The sequence below is a fragment of the Trichechus manatus genome, unplaced genomic scaffold, assembly GCF_000243295.1.
Source record: "Trichechus manatus latirostris isolate Lorelei unplaced genomic scaffold, TriManLat1.0 scaffold00058, whole genome shotgun sequence".
Lineage (NCBI taxonomy): Eukaryota > Metazoa > Chordata > Mammalia > Sirenia > Trichechidae > Trichechus > Trichechus manatus.
This window is the reverse complement of record NW_004443994.1, coordinates 14,098,637-14,119,168: the sequence shown is the minus strand read 5'-3', so window position 1 is coordinate 14,119,168 and position 20,532 is coordinate 14,098,637. Positions and strand designations below refer to the sequence as shown.

Here is a 20,532-nt window from a genome sequence, read left to right as displayed (position 1 = left end):
TCATTTATTTTTGCTATACACCCATATAAGCATATCCCATATACATATTTACTTGGATAAAATAAAAATTATGGAATGGATAGTAAAACTGTTGAGTTGATTGAAAATTCATCGTGCATTTTTACCAGTGAAATGACATGAAGTCCTTGACCCTGCTGTATTCAAAATATTTATCAATGGCTTAAAGACATAAATGACACATTTATCATATCTGGATAGTACACAATATGATAGGAGATAGAATCAGTATTCATAATGATCTTACACAGTCCAGAAAACTATATGGCTGTCCGTTTGGACCAGATGAAGTCTTATCCTTTTCTCAAATTCTGTGCACTTTAGTGGAAAGAAAATAAATATTTTATGAATTTTAACTGTACTTTTTTTAAATTACTTAGTTTTATAATACCAGTGCAAAATGTGAGAATTATAAAATTTAGAGTTAGTCATACGCTGGTACAGTGACTGTAATCTTACGGAAAGAAAACGGTAACTACTAAATCTCTGTTTTGTTAGTTATTGACTAATTGCTCTGTTTTCTTTTGGCTCTACAGTTTAATTAAATGGAGGTACAGTAATGTTTACATTGAATACCTGAGGAAAAGTTTGCTTTTGTTAATAAAATTTGTATCCTGTCTTTCCTATTCCGGAAGGACTCTCGCAACGTGACTTTCTGCCTTCCTTCTTTGGCTTCTTTCATTTGTTTGACACAAACTAACAAAATTTGCTTTGTCTTTCATTTATCCTTGAGTATTTTCTCCCTCTTTGCCACATCATTTGGTCTATTGTAGTTATTCTACTGTTTTTATAATTCATCCTGGACCTCTTTTCCACTAAGTAGGGCCTGGACTTGGTACTAATTGCATCATGTTTGATGATGTTCAATTTGTCTACCCACTCCCACTTCACCCCTGGCATTTTTCAGTAGTGGGTCTTGAGATGTGGGGTCTGAGCCAGAGAGTGGGAGCCCTGGTGGCACACTGGTGAAGAGCCTGGCTGCTAAACAAAAGGTTGGCAGTTCGAATCCACCAGCCACCCCTTGGAAATCCTATGGGGCAGTTCTACTCTGTCCTGTAGGGTCACTATGAATCAAGATCAGCTCTATATCAAGGGTTTTTTTGGTATGGGTTTGGGCCAGAGTATGATATCCCAACGATTTAGGGTTCTAGAATGGGTGTAATCAGCCTATGGGCTTTGCACAGAGACAAAGGTATGATTTAGGAAGCAGTGTTTCGTTTGAGGAGATATCAAATCTAAAATTAAAAGAAATGTTGTCCAAATTAATCATGAAAGAGACAAGGCTATGCAAAGAAGGAAAAAAAAAAAAAAAAGAGTGCAGTTTTAACATACAGAAGCCTGGGAACCCAGAGGAGACATCAGAGCTGCAGAGGGAGCAGTTCAAGACAGCTCCTTCGTGGACAGCCTCCTTTTGCTCTCTTCTGTCCCAAAACCTGTCTATTAGCCTGTATTCTTATTTTACTCTTGTTTTCATTGCACTATCAAGTCTCCCAATCGCACCTCCTTCTGCGTAACTCCCTAATCTATATCTCCAATAGGACTCTCTCTTCCATGATCCAGCTGTCCACTGGACAGCCTTACATGGAGGTCCTAATCACACTTCAAATTCATGTCTTTTAAATGAAACATGGCCTCCCAAATCTCTTCCTCCTCCAGTATTTAACACTTCCTTTTCCCAGGTATAAACTCCATAAATTAGTGGCCCCAGGTCTCTATACTAGTCAGATTTATACAGTTTTCACATTATATTTGGGACCCAATGTAGTACTGACAGCTTCTTATTTTACTGAGGAACAGCATTAAAACAAACCATCAAAACATGAAACTATAACATTTACTAATGTGTATCAACAGGACCTTTTATGAGAAAAAATAGGAAGGACACAATCTCAGAATAAGTGATACTTCTCAATGAAACACTGTTGAAAGATTTACCCTGGGGTGTGCTCAAGCATGTGAGCGCACACACACATTTTTCTCACGATACAGCAGCACTGATGGACACACCTGTATTCACAAATTGTTTGTCTAAGTTTTGATTTATTACTCTGTTTCTCTTGTATGCATCCGGTCAATTCTACATCTGTAGAAACTCCTTCATACACTTATTTCAGTTTATTATTTTTTGGGTTGAGTTATAACTTTTGGCTGACCATACATCTCACTGACCAGCCTGTCAGCTTCTTGAAGAAAGGAAAGAATCAAGAGATAAGAGAAGAAGCTACTGTGCTAGGCCATAGAAAGCCCAGGATGTGAATTCAGTTTACAGGAGTAAAAATGGTGGAAGGGGCTAGATGCTGAAGAGATCTGAAAAGTTAACATTGAATATGGTTCAGTAGGATATAGCTTGTTTTTATTTTATTTTTTCTAAATATTTAAATTCACTTTTAGCTTTTGAACTATAATACATAGGATATATTTAACTACATTTTATGATTATTGTGGTTTTGCAGTGTTTCACCGTTATCATTCTAACGATTCTTAATGGTTTTTTCTTTTTTACTTCATTTCTGGTATTTTTTTTTTCTTCTCTCAGTCTAATAAACGCGTACTAAGAAAAAGTCTGTGATCATTCTACTTGGGTTTTACTCATGGGAGGAGAGAAACAGACCTTTAGTTATAAGGAAGAAACACACAAACACACACACACACGCTTTAAAAATATTTTTTGCTAGGAATGATAGTATTTGAAATATAAAAATTTGTGACCATAAGAGTTTAGAATTTGGCAGAAAGATTCAGACTTGTCAGAGTGTTGAATTGCATTTTAAAAACTGAGTAGAGATAGAAGATAGGTAAAATCTCTGTCAAGTAAAATCAGCACTTCCAACTTCCTGCCAGAGTGTTGGATGCAAAGTGCCAAGCAATGATACAATTATAAAGGAACATATGGGGAAAATTTGGAAGAAGTGCAGACAGAATGCTCCTTAGATTCAAGGATGGTGAGACTTTGTCTCATGTACTTTGAACATGTTATCAGAAGTGACCAGTCCCTGGAGACGGCCAGAAGGACATCATGCTAGGTCAAGGAGAGGGTCAGCAAAAAAAAGAAAGACCCTCAACGAGATGAATTGACACAGTGGCTGCAACAATGGGCTCAAACAGCAGCTGTTGTGAGGATGGTGTAGGAATGGGCAGTGTTTCCTTATCTTGTACATAGGGTTGCTATGAGCCAGAACTCGGTGGCACGTAAAAACACAACAACATGGGCAAAGTGGGATTTTTCTCCCTCCACACTGTATTACCTTAGTTCTAGCCTCCAAATTCTGGCTTCCGTGATCTTTTGAAATTGCCTCCATTTCCTCTGCTCTCAAATTCAATACTCCTGCACCGCTGCCAGAGTCATCTTTCTAGAATTCCAGTTTGATCCCAATTTCCTCATTTAATGCTCTTCAATGGCTTCTCTTTGCACTCAAGACAAAGCCCGAACTCCTTAGCTTGTGATGCCCGTTTGAATTTCCTTAACATGCCAAGATTTCTGCTGAATATGAGTCTTTTTCTTCTACTCCACCCTTTTCATCCAGCTGGATCCTCCTTGTCCTTCCGTTTTTGCCTCCTCCTCCCCCTCCAGGGAGTTGGCGATGTGTTCCTCCCAGGTGTTTTTTTTAGCACCTTAAGTTTACTTGATTGGGGCCTGCTTACTGGTTTCTCTCTGTATAAGCCAATGACTCTGCTTGTTTATTGTAGCCTCAAAATAAATGAGTGTATTCTTCTTTTAAATAGCGAATAACCGCTGAATGAGATTTTCTATTTTAAAAGAATTTACAGAGATGTTAACAGAACTAAAGAGCTTGTTACATGATAAGTTCATTAACATTGTAAATAAATAGTGCTTTGTTACAAACGTAGCATTTGTTGGGCAAAACTTCTATAATGTATAAGAGATATTCATCAATGAAATCTATAACACCTTGCATTAGTTTGTGGGGAAAAAGTAACAGTAGATAGTATACTTTAAACAATGATTTACTATAGTATGAATTCATACATGCAATCATTGCAATTGCATATTTAGAATTTCTTTGTAATATACATCTTCAGATAAATGAGATTATTTAAATAAAGACATTCATGTTGGGATTTCAGTAACTCCCACAGTTGTATGACGAGAGCTTCACTTATATTTCATTTGTTGATTTGATTAATTACCAGTTATTGAGTACCAGCTGTTTTGCCCACCACTCGAATTTGCAAGGGTGCCAAAACGAGTGAATGAGAGGTGAAACATAGAGGTTAGGAAGTTGAGCTCTGAATTAAATAGACCTGATTTCAAACCCATTTTCAAGACTTTCAAACTGTTTGACCTTGGGCAAGTTACTTCATCTCTCCATGACACGGTTTTCTCAAGGGCAAATATGCAACTTATTAACGAGTAGGCAATGATAATTAAGAGTTTCTACCCCATTGTGTTGCTGGGAAGGTTATGTAAGAGAATTTATGAAAACTCTTAGTACAGAGCCTGCTCTATCATTTGTTGTTTTCATTGTTGTGGTTTACTAGAAATCATTTTTTCTAAGTTGTTGAAAAAGATGAGAAAATAGGAGATTTAAATGTAAGCCCAAAGTATGGGATTTTAACAGATGAAGATAGAAATAGGCTATTTTAGGTAAATATAAAAGCATTTTCAGTCATTTACTCATCTGTATCTATACATCCGTCCATCCATCTATCCATGAAGGCATCCACGCATGGATTCATTCATTCATTGTAACTGAAACTTTCAATAAACAAGGCATTAAAAGATAACACTAATCACAGGTTCATAAATGTAAATTAAAACAGTCAAAGTTGCCATTAAGAATCTTTTAGTCTAGTAAGAGAGTCAGTTGTGTAAACATTAATCCAATGCAATATAATAATTGTTATAATTAAAAATGTAAAGGTACAAAGGTAATGTGGCGGAGACAATGATTGATAGTGTCTGGATGTGGGTATCAGGATATGGAATTAGCAAAGGCTTCACAAAAATCAAAGTACAAATAAAGAGGGAGGATACGAAAAATTGGAAAAGTCTGAGTAATTTGATTTTGCTAGAATATAAAGAGGGCTGCTGGGTAAGATTTTATAGGTTGTTCACTGCACAAGGGATACTCAAGCAAGGGCACCAGCTGGCTGAAATCCAGACCAAGCTCCACTCACCAAACAATGGTATCTTTTGTTGTGCTGCTTCTGTTCAGAGCAAGGAGTGCCTTCCTTGAATTTCCACAAAGCTGCTTTCTGGCGCTTCCTGAGCCTTGCTGCTGTGCAACAGCTTCTTTTTATTTCACCAAACGCACAGTTTGGCCTAGTGGAGACACTGAACATGGAAAATGTATAGGAAAAGTGGGAGAAAAGGTCTGTAATTTTATCTGGTTAGAACATGATGAACCTTAAGATACTCAGCTAAGAATTTTAATTTGGGGTGTGTAATGGGACAGGCATGTAGTAGGGATGGTTTGCATATTGAAGGGATAGTGAAGGTCACTTTTCAACATCTCCTTCCTTAAGATCCAATTTTCAACATCTGCCTCCTTAAGAGCCATTATTTCATAATATTAAAATAATATTACTTAATCTTCTTTTATTCCTTGAATAAGAGATCCAGTATTTCACATTAATTTGTACTGCTGCAACTGCTTTTGAATGCTTTTCAGCATAATTTTACTTGTGTGTAACATTAATGATATTGTTCGATAATTTCCACATTCTGTTGGATCATCTTTCTTTGAATGGGCGTAAATATGGATGTCTTCCAGTCAGTTGACCAGGCAACTGTTCTCCAAATTCCTTAGCATAGATGATCTAGCCCCTCCAGTGGTGAACCCGTTTGTTGAAATATCTCAGTTGGTGTTCTGTCAATTCCTGGAGCCTTGTTTTTCACCAATGCCTTGAGTACATCTTGGACTTTTTCCTTCAGAACCATTGGTTCTTGATCATATGTGACCTCCTGAAATGGCTGCATGTCAACCAGTTCTTTTTGGTACAGTGACTCTGTGTATTCCATCCATCTTCTTTTGATGCTTCCTGTGTCGTTCAATATTTATATATTAGTGTTTACAAAATATATAATAATGCATTAGAACTTTGCCTGCTGAGTTCCTCTGTAGTTTGAAACTGAAATTGGAAGATTGTGATTAAAGGAAGAATTCTGTGTATAACTTAGTTCTGGTTAAAAATATGCTTAACCAGAATGATTAAGTAGACAGAAAAGTTCTAAGAATATGAACATGCCACATCTTCTATGTTCCAGGAAAAGAAAATAGAGGGAAAATTAGCTGTATGATTAAATACCCAAATCTAATTGTTAATTGAGGACAAAAATAAGGCATGGATAAATCCAGAACATTCATTAAAAATATAAATTGGTTAAATTTGGAACATTCATTTAAAAACACAGAAGTACAAAAATGTTCTCTTTATCCTGTGCAACCAAAATCAATAATTAGTTGGCTAATCAAAAGAAGTCGGTTGAAATGAGGAACTCTGTAAAGGATATATACATACTTTGAGAATTACATTTTAATTTAAAGTATGGAAATGTTCTTTTTGTTTTCTTTTTTCATTATTATTATTATTTTAATGCAGGGCCAAGGTCTTTTTTGAGTTGAATGATTAGAGTTTTATCATGTTTCTTGCCTACACTTACCTCTAATATATTGTCTACAATTTCTGGTTTTGTTTTTAAAAATACAGCAAGAACTTCAAGACACATGGAAATCAATTTTCTTACTTCTTATGGTTTCCTGCAATCATTGTAGTTGTTTTACCCACACCTAATTTGACAACAATTTAGTTTTGGTAACTCACTTTTATCATTGTTGTTAGGGGCCTTCAAGTTATTTCCGACTCACAGTGATCCCATGTACAACAGAACAAAACACTGCCCAGTCCTACTCTATCCTCACAATTGTTGTTATGTTTGAGCCCATTGTTGCAGCCACTGTGTCAATCCATTTCTAAGGATATAATTTCATTCATTTGAAAATATTCAACTTAGCTTTTATAGAATGAACCCTCTTTTCTCATTCATGTTACTCATTAATTTACATAATAATCATTTGTATTTACAACAGCACAAACAGGGTTAGGAACACTCAACTGACACTGGATAAGCACACAACTGAATGGTGGCAATGGAAAGGTCATAGGCCCACAGGGATTTGCTCCTGGTTATAAAGATTCAGCTCTCCTTGAACATCATCTGTATATTGTACAGAGGAAAAGGAGAGGGAGTGTTAGGTACAACTTGGTTAAAATAACCTGTGAGAGACCTAGAATCTTTCTTTTCAAAATCACCAAACAGAAGGCTTAATTTCAATGTTATTAGTTTAGAAAAACACAGATCATTCAGAAGATTGAGCACTTACTTTGTTCCAGTACTAGTGCAGGAATAAATTTGGTTGCAAAAAATAGAGAGGAAAAAAAGGCTATATAATGTCTCACCATGCCATGTCCTCCTACTGAGAACAAGCTGAGAGAAAGAATACAGTCTAATTCTTTTAAATTCTAATCCCAGGTCAGAAGCTCAGTTTCACTATAGTAGTCATGGTAGTTCTGAAAAGACAATTCTATAAACACGGTACTTTTTGTCAAATAGATTCAGTTTAAATACATGAAAATTATATGCTCAAAGCCCACTGTTTTGGATACATTGTTAAACTGATCCTTTGGTCACATCATTATCCAGTGATTCAGAAATATATGTAAAAATCACTATCTCTTAGATGCAACTTTCATAAACTGCAGTACTTATTACTAGTAGAGGAAGGGGTCAACTATATTTACATGTTGCTGCTGTGAAACTAGTTGTAATGGTAGAAAGAAAAGTATTGACAGACAAAAGAAAAGATAAATGGTAGGTAGGAAGATAAATAGTGACTCAAGCATATAGGGGTAGAAATTTGTATAAAGGACACGTTTTCTATATAACTTCAAATGCAGGTGTAGAAAATGAAAAGGCAAAGGAGACGTGCTTTCTTCCCGATGGAATTCATTCTATGCAAATCAAACCTTACGAGAAAATGTAAAGGGTAAAAAAGGAGGCATTGGGACATTAAACATAAAAAAAATTAAAAATAACAATGTGGTGCAGTATATTTATAAGTGACTTAACGAGGGTTACAAAATACTGTTTTTTGACAGCCAGTATTTGAGGTCAACTTTCAACAATAACAACAAAAAATAATATATGTTCATGACTGGTTTAGTTTCAGTGTTTCCATTATGTTTGCTTATATGCATGTTCCCAAAGGATGTTTCTTTTCTTCCTTAACCTTTATTCTTTGTTAAAATAAATTCTATTCCTGTAAGAAGCATACAGGTTAAGGTGACTGATACTGGTTTGATTATTCCATTTGTGAATCTACATTATTCTTTCTAATTTGTCAGCCCCCAATGAAAGTAATTTTTGTGGCAGAATTATTAAAGCCTATACACAATACACACACTTAAGTATTCTGACATCATACTATGACAAAAGTGTCTTTTTTGAACCCTGTAAGCTCACAGAACATAGGTGTCTTTTCAGTTTTAGCTTTACAATGTTTTTCAGCTCAATAGTGAAGCTTATATTTTTAGGAGGATTATAATGAAGCTTTCTAACAGTTAGTGTGGCTCTACTTAGATGTATGTCGTATGTGAATATATTTTGGAATAAGATGTTTATAAAGTTCTTCAAAACTATCATGGAATCCTTGCATTGATGACCTACTTGTATTTTTTTGTATTTTCTACTGGTTTGATTGAGGCACAAAAGAATCCCTAGTTGTGGAGGGAACTAGGTATCTCAGGGGACGGGTAATGAGATACAGAGCCTTTAACCTCTTGGTCACTAGTTCAAATCTGCCCCAGGTCAAGAGTGACAGAAAGTCATTACCATCTGATGGCGGTTCAATAGGCTATGTGACACAGATTTGTGTTTTCAGCACCTAATGAAGACGGTTTTGTGTCATAGAGCCTACACAGAGGAAGTGTAAACTGGTAGTTTTGATCTGAGTTTGAAGATAAAGGACAAATCCAGTTGTTACTAAAGTAGTCCGTCTGCTTCACTTGAGCTGAGCCTCTTTTTCGTGGATTTGTTGATGGAATATGGCTAGTGGTAAAGCTAATGTTATGCCTTTCTTGGCTTGTGATTTGGGGCCACAAAAATGCGTATCCATAGGAATCTCTCTGTCATTGTTGGTAATAAGGTACAATTCAACATCACTAAATTGACTTCTAAAAAGTGATTGCAGACCCAGATGGTGATTAATTCATGATGGAGTGTTACATCATTCATGTCTCCTGTTTCTTTAATGTCCTTCTGCATATGTTTTTTAAATGTTTCATTTTCCTTTTTAATCATATTATTAATTTCATCTACATTTGGGCGTACGACTGAATATTTACAGCGGCCTGTTCATTCTTGCCAGTCTTTCACTGGAGAAATACTGAGTTATCAACAAGAACAGACAATCGTAAGGATACTTTGAAGATGGGGAATTTGAAATTGAGCAGAGTCCAAAAGGATCGGTGCTATAAAAGCTAATTGAAATAAGCACATTTATATCAATAAATGATATCTCTCACCTTCTGCCAATTTTAAGGTTTGAGATTACATGAGGGATTTTGGTTTTCTGATATCTTTAGTGAACAGTCAGATAATTAAAAGTTTCTGATTTGAGATCTCTTTAAAAGGATTATCTTAAAGAGGAAAAAAAAGACATTCGTTTATACCTGAGAGGTTTATAAAGTCACAATATTTTCTTAATAATTGAATATTTACTATTTTATTTTATGCAGGTCTCAGTGATTTTCTAAACCAACCCACACTCTTGGTTTGTAAGAAATTTAAAGCATTTTCTAATAATTTTTATGATGTGAAAATAAAACCTAAAAGAGGTAAAACCTGTGCCTCATATTGGAGATTTCTGCTCTGAACAAAGATGAATAGTCACTAAAATTATAACAGTCGGAGATTTTAGGAAACAAACTTACAAGATCTTATCTATATCCAAAGCGCTCTGTTACTTAAAAGGTTTTCGGTGCCAACTTTAAATAAAAAGACACTTGTTATCGTTATCATTGCTTAAAATATTATTTTAATTCCAACATCTTCAAAGGCATTTGCCCGAAAATATACCAGTGGTTTCTGCAGTATCTGAAGAACTGTGATGTGAGAATTAGAAATTTAAATTGCACAGCCTAAATTAGAGTATTTCCGTTACCCTTTGCAGGTTTTGAGGCAGCTTATTCGACCTTACAGTCTCACCAGGAAGCTAATGGGAAAGCCTTGCAGCAATCTTCACAGGAAAGTTTCCAAATGTCAAGTGTCATCTTTCCAGCTGTTAGATGAATGGGTAGCCAAGAGGCATTTATTTGGGTGTGCAGCCCCTGTGAAATCTGGGTGAGGCAGGAGAAAAGGCTATAATTTGGTGGCTAGTTTACCAACATTGGTACAGTTGCTAATCCCTAGCCAGACAAATGCTTCATTTTGTTGTTCAGTGAATGACAGCCAACATCAGTGTTCTTACACCGAGAGAACGATAACTCCTTAAAAAAAGAAAAAGCTTCATCAATAGTGTCATACTAATTTTTGAATCCTTCACTGCTTCAGATAAAAACAATCCAATCAGATGCACTAGTTTCTTCTCTAAATCCTTCTCCAGTGGGAGGAGGTAAAGCTTTTCAAGTGACAACTGTATTAAAATCTTGAGAACTATCGGAAAAGTGTCCTGCAGTTTAAGATATATTGCAAACCCTTAAATTCCTGTGTTAAGGGAAGATTGATATAAATCATCAGCTACTGTCAGGTTGAAAAACAATGAATATCAATAAAAAGATAGTTTTAAATCATAACGGATTCAGTTTGAGACCGTGATAGCTTCCAAAAAATAATATTGAAATATGTCATGGCTAAATGCTGTTTCCATGCTAAGTTTTTCCACTTGGCCAGGATCATAGCATTGTGATGACTTAAGCCCAATTTCTCATTGGAAAACTGTTCTTTAAACTGAATTAGAATCAGAAATGCATGTGATCTCCTTTTTATCCCTTGCAGTGGAAAATAAGTGAAGTCAAATTTGCTTAGAGTCATCGAAAAGATGAAGTCCATTTCAACTGCTTATAAATACACATACAATAGAGCATATAGTATTCTCTGTAGAATTTGCCTTCTTGATGGTACATTCAGGTTAATTTGTGGTGTGTTCCCTAGCTAATACTTTTAAATGATTATACATCTGAGACCTGACACTTTTTCTATTAAGACTTCTTTTTGTAATAATGTGCAGCTTTTGGTGTATGAAGGGAGATTTATATTTTATAACACCTATATGTTGTAAAACGAAATCAAGGAAAAAATTAAGATAAGCCTATACCTAATGGAGCTATCAAAACAAAACTATCGAGATGGTGATAGGGGAAGAAAATATCATGACTAATAAGTCATTTTATTGCCTTTTATTGACTTTGTATAGGGTTCCAAACCTTTATTAAATGGCAGTGTTTGACCTGAAAAGTAATTTAAAATGAAATTGTCTCCATAAAGCCAGAATATCTCTTTACCAATATAGCAGTAGATTGCTACTTGAGGCAGAGATAGCTCAGATTAGAATGAGTAGAAAAATAACTCAGAAAAATCTGATCCATGCCATATGGAACCTGACCTCAGTGTGTTTTGATAGGGTATGAAAGGAATTAGTCACTGCAGTGTCACTTGGTCCAAATAGGCTATGTTTTTGCTGTGTGCTCTCAAGTCGATTCTGATTCAGCAACCCTATAGGACAAAATAGTAGAACTGCCCCATAGGGTTTCCTAGGCTGTAATCTTTACAGATCACCAGGTCTTTTCTCCTGCAGAGCTACTGGTGGGTTCGAGCCAACAACCTTTTGGTTAGTAGCTTAGTGCTTAACCACTGCACTACCAGGACTCCTTAAATAGGCTATAAAACCAAATCAAAAACCCGTTGCCATCAAGTAGATTTCGACTCATAGGGACCCTATAGGACAAAGTAAAACTGCCCCACAGGGTTTCCAAGGAGCTGCTGGTGGATTCAAACTGCTGACTTTTTGGTTAGCAGCCACAACCCTTAACTGCTGCGCTACCAGGGCTTCAAAAGAGGTTATACGTGTTATGAAGTACATGGCAGATCTCAAATGCCCTGAGGTGGCTAATAACACTATCACAGTACAACAAAAAATTGAAAACCTTTAGTTTGGTGGTAGAAATCAAATGCAAACTAACCCAATTGCAAATTTTGACCGGAATTGTGTTCCTCTGCATTCAGTGATTTAGTAAAATTGAGTCTTACACAAGTTGTAAAGGATCAGATTGGAAAATATCTAGATACATGTGATATAATGAAAGCCTGAAAGTCAAGAGGCCTGGGTTCAAGTTCTGGCTTAATTAAGCATTGATTCTTCCTTGGGGCTTTTGGGAATGTCATATTGCCTTTTTAAAAAACCCATTGCTGTCAAGCTGATTCCAACTCATGGTGACCCTGTAGGACACAGTAGAACTGCCCCATAGAGTTTCCAAGGAGCACCTGGTGGATTCAAACTTCTGACCTTTTGGTTAACAGCCGTAGCTCTTAACCACTACGCCGCCAGGGTTTCCATTGCCTTTTTAGGCTCTCTCAATTATGGCTCTAAAACAACACAATGTAGTCAGAGAGGTGGAATTCCCAGCTCAAGCACTTAGCAATATTTTTTTTAAATTTCAGATATGTTAGAGTCTCACTGTTTTTATCCATAGAAGGGACAGAACTATAGCTTTGTATGATTCTAAAGCCCCCAAAATACGTAAAATAAAGAATTTGATTTACTGAATACCTATTATGTGTTCATTGTCTTTTTAGGGACTTGCACATTCACATTATACTCAAAATTACCTCTGGATTAAGCATTTCCTCATTTTTTAAATTAGAAAACCTATGCTGAAATTGGTTGAGATGAATATGGCCCTCGTGATCATTTGATTCAACTACTTAACATATTGGTTAGGAAGCTGAGAAGGGACATTAAATGAATAAACTCAATTATTAGGATAATTCACTCCAGAGAATAGAACAATAATAGAACTGTCTGAAAGGGTTTTAAAATACATATGTTAAAGATCTTGTAGTGGCTTGTGTGTTGGTATGATGCTGGAAGTTATGCCACCAGTCTATCAAATACCATCTGGGTCACCCATGATGGAGAAGTTTGAGCAGAGTTTCCAGACTGAGACAGACTAGGAATAAAGTCCTGGTGATCTATTTCTGAAAATTAGCCAGTGAAAATCCTAATTGGATCATAAGAAAACATTGTCTGATATAGTGCTGGACAATGAGTCTCCTAGCTGGACGGCACTACACAATAGCCACAACAGTGGACTCAAACATACCAACGATCATGAAGATGGTGCAAGACCAGGCAATGTTTCATTCTGCTATACATGAGGACACTATGAGTCAGAGCCAACTCAAGGGCAACTACCAACAACTAAAGAACCTCAAAGAGATAAAGACAAGTATAACATACATGAAAGTGATCAGGAGAAGTGTAATGCCGTTCTTAAGGTCTTGAAACTAGGCAATACCAGTGCATAGACTAGCACCCAGTTATCCAGTTGCCAGCCCTAGTGCTCTTTTCAATAACCATCTTCTTTTTTCTTGTTATATTCTCTTTGGTTGAGCTCTGGCAGAGCAGGTAGAAGGGAGAACCCTTAGGTAAGTCCCTGCCAGTCATTAGGACTGTAGCAATGAGAGCGGTGATAGTCTACTTATGTAATTCATGCAACCAGTTCTCTATCACCTTACTTTATTTTAAGATTACATCGTATGTATTTATTGTGTGCTTTTTATATGCCAGGCAGTGTCCCATGGAAGTATAGCCTCCAATTTGATTTTTTTCAGTTGTTTTCCCTATGGTATCTCTGGTACCTAGAAGAGTACATACTTCATAGTCAGTGGTTGGTGAATAAAATGCCTGCGATAGAGTGGATACTTGGTAAATATTGTTGAAAAAGTGAATATGCTGAGGAAATGTTTTAGCTTATGGGCACATGAGCTTTAAAAAGCAAATTTTACCAGTTCACTTGGCTCATAGGTAATGGATACTGCTTTAGGCTGCTAAAAGAGCTGGGATTTGATGATGGGATAGCATTTCCTTGAAAACAGAAGGATGCCAGTGCATGCTGGTGCTTTGTACTCTCTCCTAATTGTTCCTTACAATCATCCTTCACAATCAATATCATTATTCTTATTTCAAAGATGAGAAAAATGAATTTTAAAGAGGCTTAACTGACCTGTTCAGAGTAACAAAGCTGCTAAGTGACCTCTAAGCTACTACCCTGATTTTATCCTTGTATCCTGTCCTCACTCCAGCCTATTTCAGAAACTTCTCCTCCCAAAAGCACGAGGGTTAATAGGTTACCAGAAAAACAGGTATTGGCTGGTAGGTTGTTGACTTACAATTTTGAGCTTTTTATTCCAAGTCTTAATATTTAACATCACTGCTGTCACCTTTCTTAAATGTCAGCTTCTTTTATTTACCTTCATCACTCTCACCTTGAGCATACCGACTCCTTCGTGCTACATGGATTTGCTGTCAGGCACCACCCTGTGCTGGCCACCAGGCTTTTCTTACTCTAGTCATTGACATCTTGTCAGCGGTGTCACCACCTTTGTCCCTGGGCCTGGGAATATGGCAGTTGTTACCTTCTTGATTGACAATTTTGAAAATTTGTCAGCATGTTATTTATTATATTTTTGGGATCCCTGGCTAACTTACAAGCTATTTTTTTTTTTAAAGTTAATTCACTATTTTATCCTTTGAGCAAACCCTTTGGATTGTATGAAATAGAAACTCTAAGTAATAGTGTATGTGTTATTTCCTTAACTGTGGATATTACAATTAGTAGAATATAAAAGAAACCAATGCTGTTGCTGTAGTTCAGTTGATAAGCAAATTGGACCATTAATTTCAAAGACATAAAGGTTATACCAAGAAGTTGTTGATATTTGCTTGACTGCCTTGTTCACCTCCTTCTGGTATCTGCTCAGATCAAAGAATCCTTCCATGGCCATCCCATACAAATTGTCCCTGCAGTCAGCCACCCTCCTTCCTAACCTACATACTCTGCACCCTATTTCTAAGGAGAAGTTACTGAAACTCACACACACACAGACATGCACACACACACTCATCTACATTGTTATCTGTCTCCTTCCCTCCCCACCATCACTCTGTAACATAAGATCCATGAGACTAGAAAATGCGCTTTAGTTATTACTCTGTTCCTAGGACCTGTATACAATGCCTGCCATATAGAATGCACCAATAAATATTGTTGAAAAATTGAATGTACTTGAGAAACATTATAGATTATAGGGCACGTGGTTTAAGAAACAGATTTTGCAAGTTGACTCGTCTCACTGGTGATACTACCTGAGGTTGCTAAAATAGTTGGTACTTGGTGGCGGGAGCAGGGTTGACATGGAAACAGAGACATGAAAAAGAGCATGCCAGGAAGAGAGAATAGCAAGTACCAACACCCAGGGAAGGAGTGCATTGGGGTAGGAGGCAAGGAAAACAGGGAATCCAGTAAGATGTTTTCCTGGTAAGAGATAATGGTGGCAATGGGAATGGATAGAAGTGAATGGAATCATATATTTTAGAGATAGAAACTATTAGATTTGCTGGTGGAATAGAAATGGAGAATGAGAGAGAAGAAATATCAAGAACTGTACATAGATATTTTGGCTTAAGCTGGATGGATGGTAGTGTCATAAACCAAATGGGGGAAACTGGGTGAGGAATAGGTTTTTATGTTGTTGCTGCGATGGAAGAAATTTTTGTATGCTACTACCTTAATTTGCTAAAGAGTTGATAGTTGGAGGTGCAGGTAGAGTTTAGATGGAGAAAAAGGTCACATGGATTTGAGTTAATATCATTTAATTTTTTAGCCTTATTCTGTGCTCAGGTTACTTACAAATATCTTATTATGGTCAATGTGAATATAGTCCTTTAAAGAAGGGAATAAAATAGGATCATTATTTTTTAGAAAATTTTCTGTAGCCTCATATCTTTTCTAAAATTTTCATTGTAAATAATAATTTCTCACAATGGAGAAATGAAATCTGATTTTATGATATAATTGTAATCACTATACCGAGGCCTTTCACCTTAAAAGCAGCTAATCCAAATTAATTTCTACATCGTAAGTTTTTTTTCCCCCTCAATAGGTATTTCTTCAAAGTGCATGGTAACTGAGCTTGAGTTAATTAATGCGTTAATCCAGCCTATGAATTAATCTAGCCATAAGTAGCTACACAATGTTATTTATTCTTTGCCTTAAAATAATCTTAGAAGGGATGCTTCTAGAGCAGCTGTACCCCAAGATAGAGGCCATTCTAGTTATATCACAGAGAAAGATAAATAAAATGAGCAAATGAAAGCTGTTTGATGATTTTAAATTGGATGGGACGTAGTGGTATTTTCTCTTCTTCAGTCAAATATAACACTACTGATAGTCTTGTGTTTAACAGTGCTTTTTTTTTAAAATTTTCCTTCTAATAAAGTGAATTAAGGAAAAATACAATTGGGTTACATAATTATGATACAATTTATTTTTTTCCCAATAACCTAACCATTATACATGCCAATTTCTGTCTATATTTCTATGACCCAACCAGATCAAGTAGAAGAATACCAGCAGTAAAGAGTAATAGTATAAAAAAATAGACCATTATAGTTTAATATTATATTTGTTTTTATTTCTATTCTCAAATGAAAGGTGCTGTGATTGATTTTTTAATAATACTGGATGACATATACTTTTTATTTTATTTTTCATAGTTGATTTTCAATATGTGTTTATCTGTGTGTGTGTATATTCAATCAAACCATCACGGAGGACTTTCAGGCCAGTTTCCTGTTTTGAAACCATTAACATTTTAGAAAAATAATGTTTATGTATCTGGGGGCAGCTTGGTATAATGCAGTAAGTGCAAGTATGAATTCGGGTCTTACTCTACAACTTATTAGTTGCTTACCTTAATTCCTCTGAGCCTTCCTCTCCTCATCTGCAATAGGGGAGTAATATGCCTACCTTGAAGAGTTGCGATCAGAAAGAGAGTAAGTAGAAAACACCTATCACTGGGTCTGGCATAGTATTGTTTGAAAGTAGTCAATGCTCATATACCTATCTTGTTGACTTTGAAAATAAAGTAAGTGCCTTATTTTTATAGCAGGCCTTGACATTTGGACAAAGTATTGATATTTGTCAGTGCTGATATTTTATAAACAGTTAAAGGGCCATATGAGCACCTTTTGGAGTATCTGCCCAGATTACAACAATACTTCATTCTTTTGAACTGGTCCCCAATAGCCATTTATTTGAATAAGATTGGCATATAACACAATTGTGCCAAACCAGGGTCTCTCACTTGTGAATTAGGAATTAGGAATTAGGAAGTGCAGTCACATGGCCAGAGGAGTGGCTCTTAACCTTGATGCACAGTGCAGTCGCTTGGGGACTTAAAACGAAAGCAAAAACCGAAAAACTAATGCTTGAGCCCCACTTGCGGTGATTCTGATGTAATTGGTATGGAGTCTGACCTGGACATTAGAATTTTTAAAACTTCACACATGTTTCTAAAATGATTGGGCTAGACCTATAAAATATCAACTTTACTGGTGTATGGGGGATAGAGTGAGCATTCTGGATAAAGAAGCAGAGGAAGCCAGTTGACAGAGAGAGAAGAATAAAATAGATGCATATGGAAGAGGAGAGATGTTATCTTAGGGCTTTTCTCAAGGGTTTCTAGCCCTCCTGAGGGTCAGCTGCATTCCTGCTTGAGTTTCATGAGATCCTTTTGTACTCTCATAATAATCATCTGATGCTAGTTTCTGTTCTATTCTAAGCCAGTAGTTAAAAATCAGGAGGAAAGAAAAAAATTCTTTATGTTAGGCTGGTCCCTGGAAAAATTGTGAGGTTGCTAAAATTTTTTTTATGTCACTTTATATGATTAAATTATAGAATGCATATGTATATATACATTTACAGAGTAACTTAATGGCCCTGAGGAGTTACTTACCTTTGCCACTAGATGGCTCTTTTGAGAGCTGTTTCTACCTTCAATGGTCTTCCAGAGGTCAGAGTTGAGCGTTATATTGAAATCATAGACATTTTATAATCTGGAGTAGTGTTTATGATTATTTCATCTAAACTCATTATCATCTTACTGGGAACTGGTATAAAAAGAGGTTAAGTACCCAAGGTCATTAGTATGTTATATTCAACATATATTGTAAAGATCTTTCTGCCAAGTCTTATGCTAGGTGTTGATATTAAACAGGAGACACATACACATAACCAAACAAGCGCAGAGTATGATGAGGGAATAGCTTTGTTTGTGGGGAGCCAGGGAAGTTTCCTAGTGGAGATGACACCATGACTGACTCTTGAAGTATTATTTGGAATTCTCAAAGCAGACACACTGAAAAGAACAAAATTTTCAGGTCAAAAACAAAGTCAAAATGCATAGGTATATTAATGCAATTGTCTTGTTTGAGAAATTATAAGTGATTTAATGAACTGAAGAATAAGATGCTGTGAAGAAGTGTAGGAGAAGAGATTAGCTAAACGGGGAGTGGGAGGGAGAAGCAAGATCACATTTGGGATTATATAATGCTAAAGAGTTTATGCTTTAATCTGTAGGCAGTGATACGCCTTGAAGGGATTTGCAGATAGAAGTGAAATGAGAAAATTTAAATGTAATCCATATAAATTTGAGAACTCTCTTGGTCTATAGTTGTCATGGAGTTGATTTTTAAAAATTGGATGGAAAGTGACTAAAATCTTTAATTAATCTCCTCAAAAAAAAAAAAAGGCCAAGGTGGGGGGGGGAAATTTTTTTAAAAAGTTATCCTTAGACATTCATCTGATGTCTCACATGTCTGACAATGGCTTCTGAAAGATAAACGTTACTTTTTATCTTTACAGTCTAAAAATCTGCTATACATCAAGTCTTACCTTTGGTCTCTGTTTTTACAACTCCTTCCTCCCCCAGTGCTCCTCAGTCCTTCTCTTAATTCTCTATTACCTTAGCCTCTTTTGCTTCTGTGATTTTCTTTTGGTTTTTCCATTACATGTATTTTGAACAACCTGGAAGGGCCTGGCAATGTTCAGATTATAAGACCATCTCTGCTTTAGAAAGGAAGGGAATGGGGGAAATTGCATACACCTAAAACTGAGGGTCTTGTATTCAACACTTTCAACTATGGTAACAGGTTCCTCAATTTCAGAGCATATCGGTAAATGAGATATCTAGCTGTGATGGTTAAGGTTGTGTCAATTTGGCTGGGCTGTGATTTTCAGTGGTTTGGCAGTTATGGTGTAGTTTGGCAGCTGTGTAATGATGTAATCACCTCCGTATTGAGATCTGATATAAAGTAATCACCTCCATGATGAGATCTGTTATGAGCAGCCAATTAGTTGAAAGGGAGTGTCCTTGGGGGTGTGACCTGCATCCAGCATAGGTGGACTTTCTGGCAAACTCTCTGGCTTTTGCTTGCTCTGGATCCTACAGCTGGCTCCTGTTCATCTGACCTCCAGTTCTTGGATCTTGAGCTAGCAGCTTACCTGCTGCTCCCAGGATTCATCAGCCTCCACAGCCTGTGAGCCAGCAGCTTACTTTCTTACCTGCTCATCTTGGGATTTGTCAACCTCTGCAGCCTGTGAGCCAGAGTCCTGCTGTCTTACCTGCCAAGCTTGGATTTGTGAGTCAAGAGAAGCCTCCAGCCTGACCCATGGATTTGGGACTTTCCAGCCTCTACAACTGCCTGAGCCATTTCCTTGATATAAATCTCTCTGTATATTTATATGCTTCCTGGTTTTGTGTCTCTAGAGAACCCAGCCTAAGACACCAACAAAGGACAGCTAAGACATTTTATATTAAAAATCACATAAAGATGAAATTGTTTAGCTAGGCAGGGAGGGGAAGCGATCTGGGAAGTATATGATAGTTCTTTAAAAAATATTTGAGGGTCACCATATGGAAAAGTGACTTTAGTTATCTCTATCTCTATTGAGAGCCAAATTGCCTTTAAGAGTAAGGATTATAATTTTTTTTTTCCTAATTCCAGTAGTGATACTAATTGGTTACTGCCCTCAAGGAGCTCATATTCTAGTTGAAGAAATGGATAAGTAAATCAACATGTATAGTCCAGTATGACAAATGCTGAGGTAGAGGCATTTTTTAAGTGCAATGTAGCAGAGAGAAGTCAGCTACATCAAAAAAGGGCATGGAGGTTTGTAATGAACTTCTCAGGAAACTTATGTTTGAATGAGTTGAAATTAGAAGGGTGATTAGGAGTTTGATGGATTAAAAAAGTCTTGGACTTATATTTTAGGCAAGTGGAAATGTATAAGATAATATATGACATATACCAATGTGATGAACAGTCTGTAATTTTAATTTTGTGGTCGGTTGTTTGGATTGGTACCTTTATTTAGTTTTTTCTGTACTTAAGCTCTAGGTTAGCAGGGACCTTGTCTGCTTTGTTCACCTCT

At 36.4% G+C, this 20,532-nt stretch overlaps 1 protein-coding gene across 1 annotated transcript in view; it reads left to right on the top strand.

Moving 5' to 3' along the window:
* Nucleotides 1-20,532, top strand: part of DPYD (dihydropyrimidine dehydrogenase) — a 926,643-nt gene that overhangs the window by 457,837 nt on the left and 448,274 nt on the right. The window contains exons 12-13 of the mRNA XM_023733350.1: nucleotides 9,778-9,876; nucleotides 10,212-10,321. Of these exons, the coding sequence (XP_023589118.1) occupies nucleotides 9,778-9,876; nucleotides 10,212-10,321 (209 nt within the window). The remainder of the gene's footprint in view (nucleotides 1-9,777; nucleotides 9,877-10,211; nucleotides 10,322-20,532) is intronic.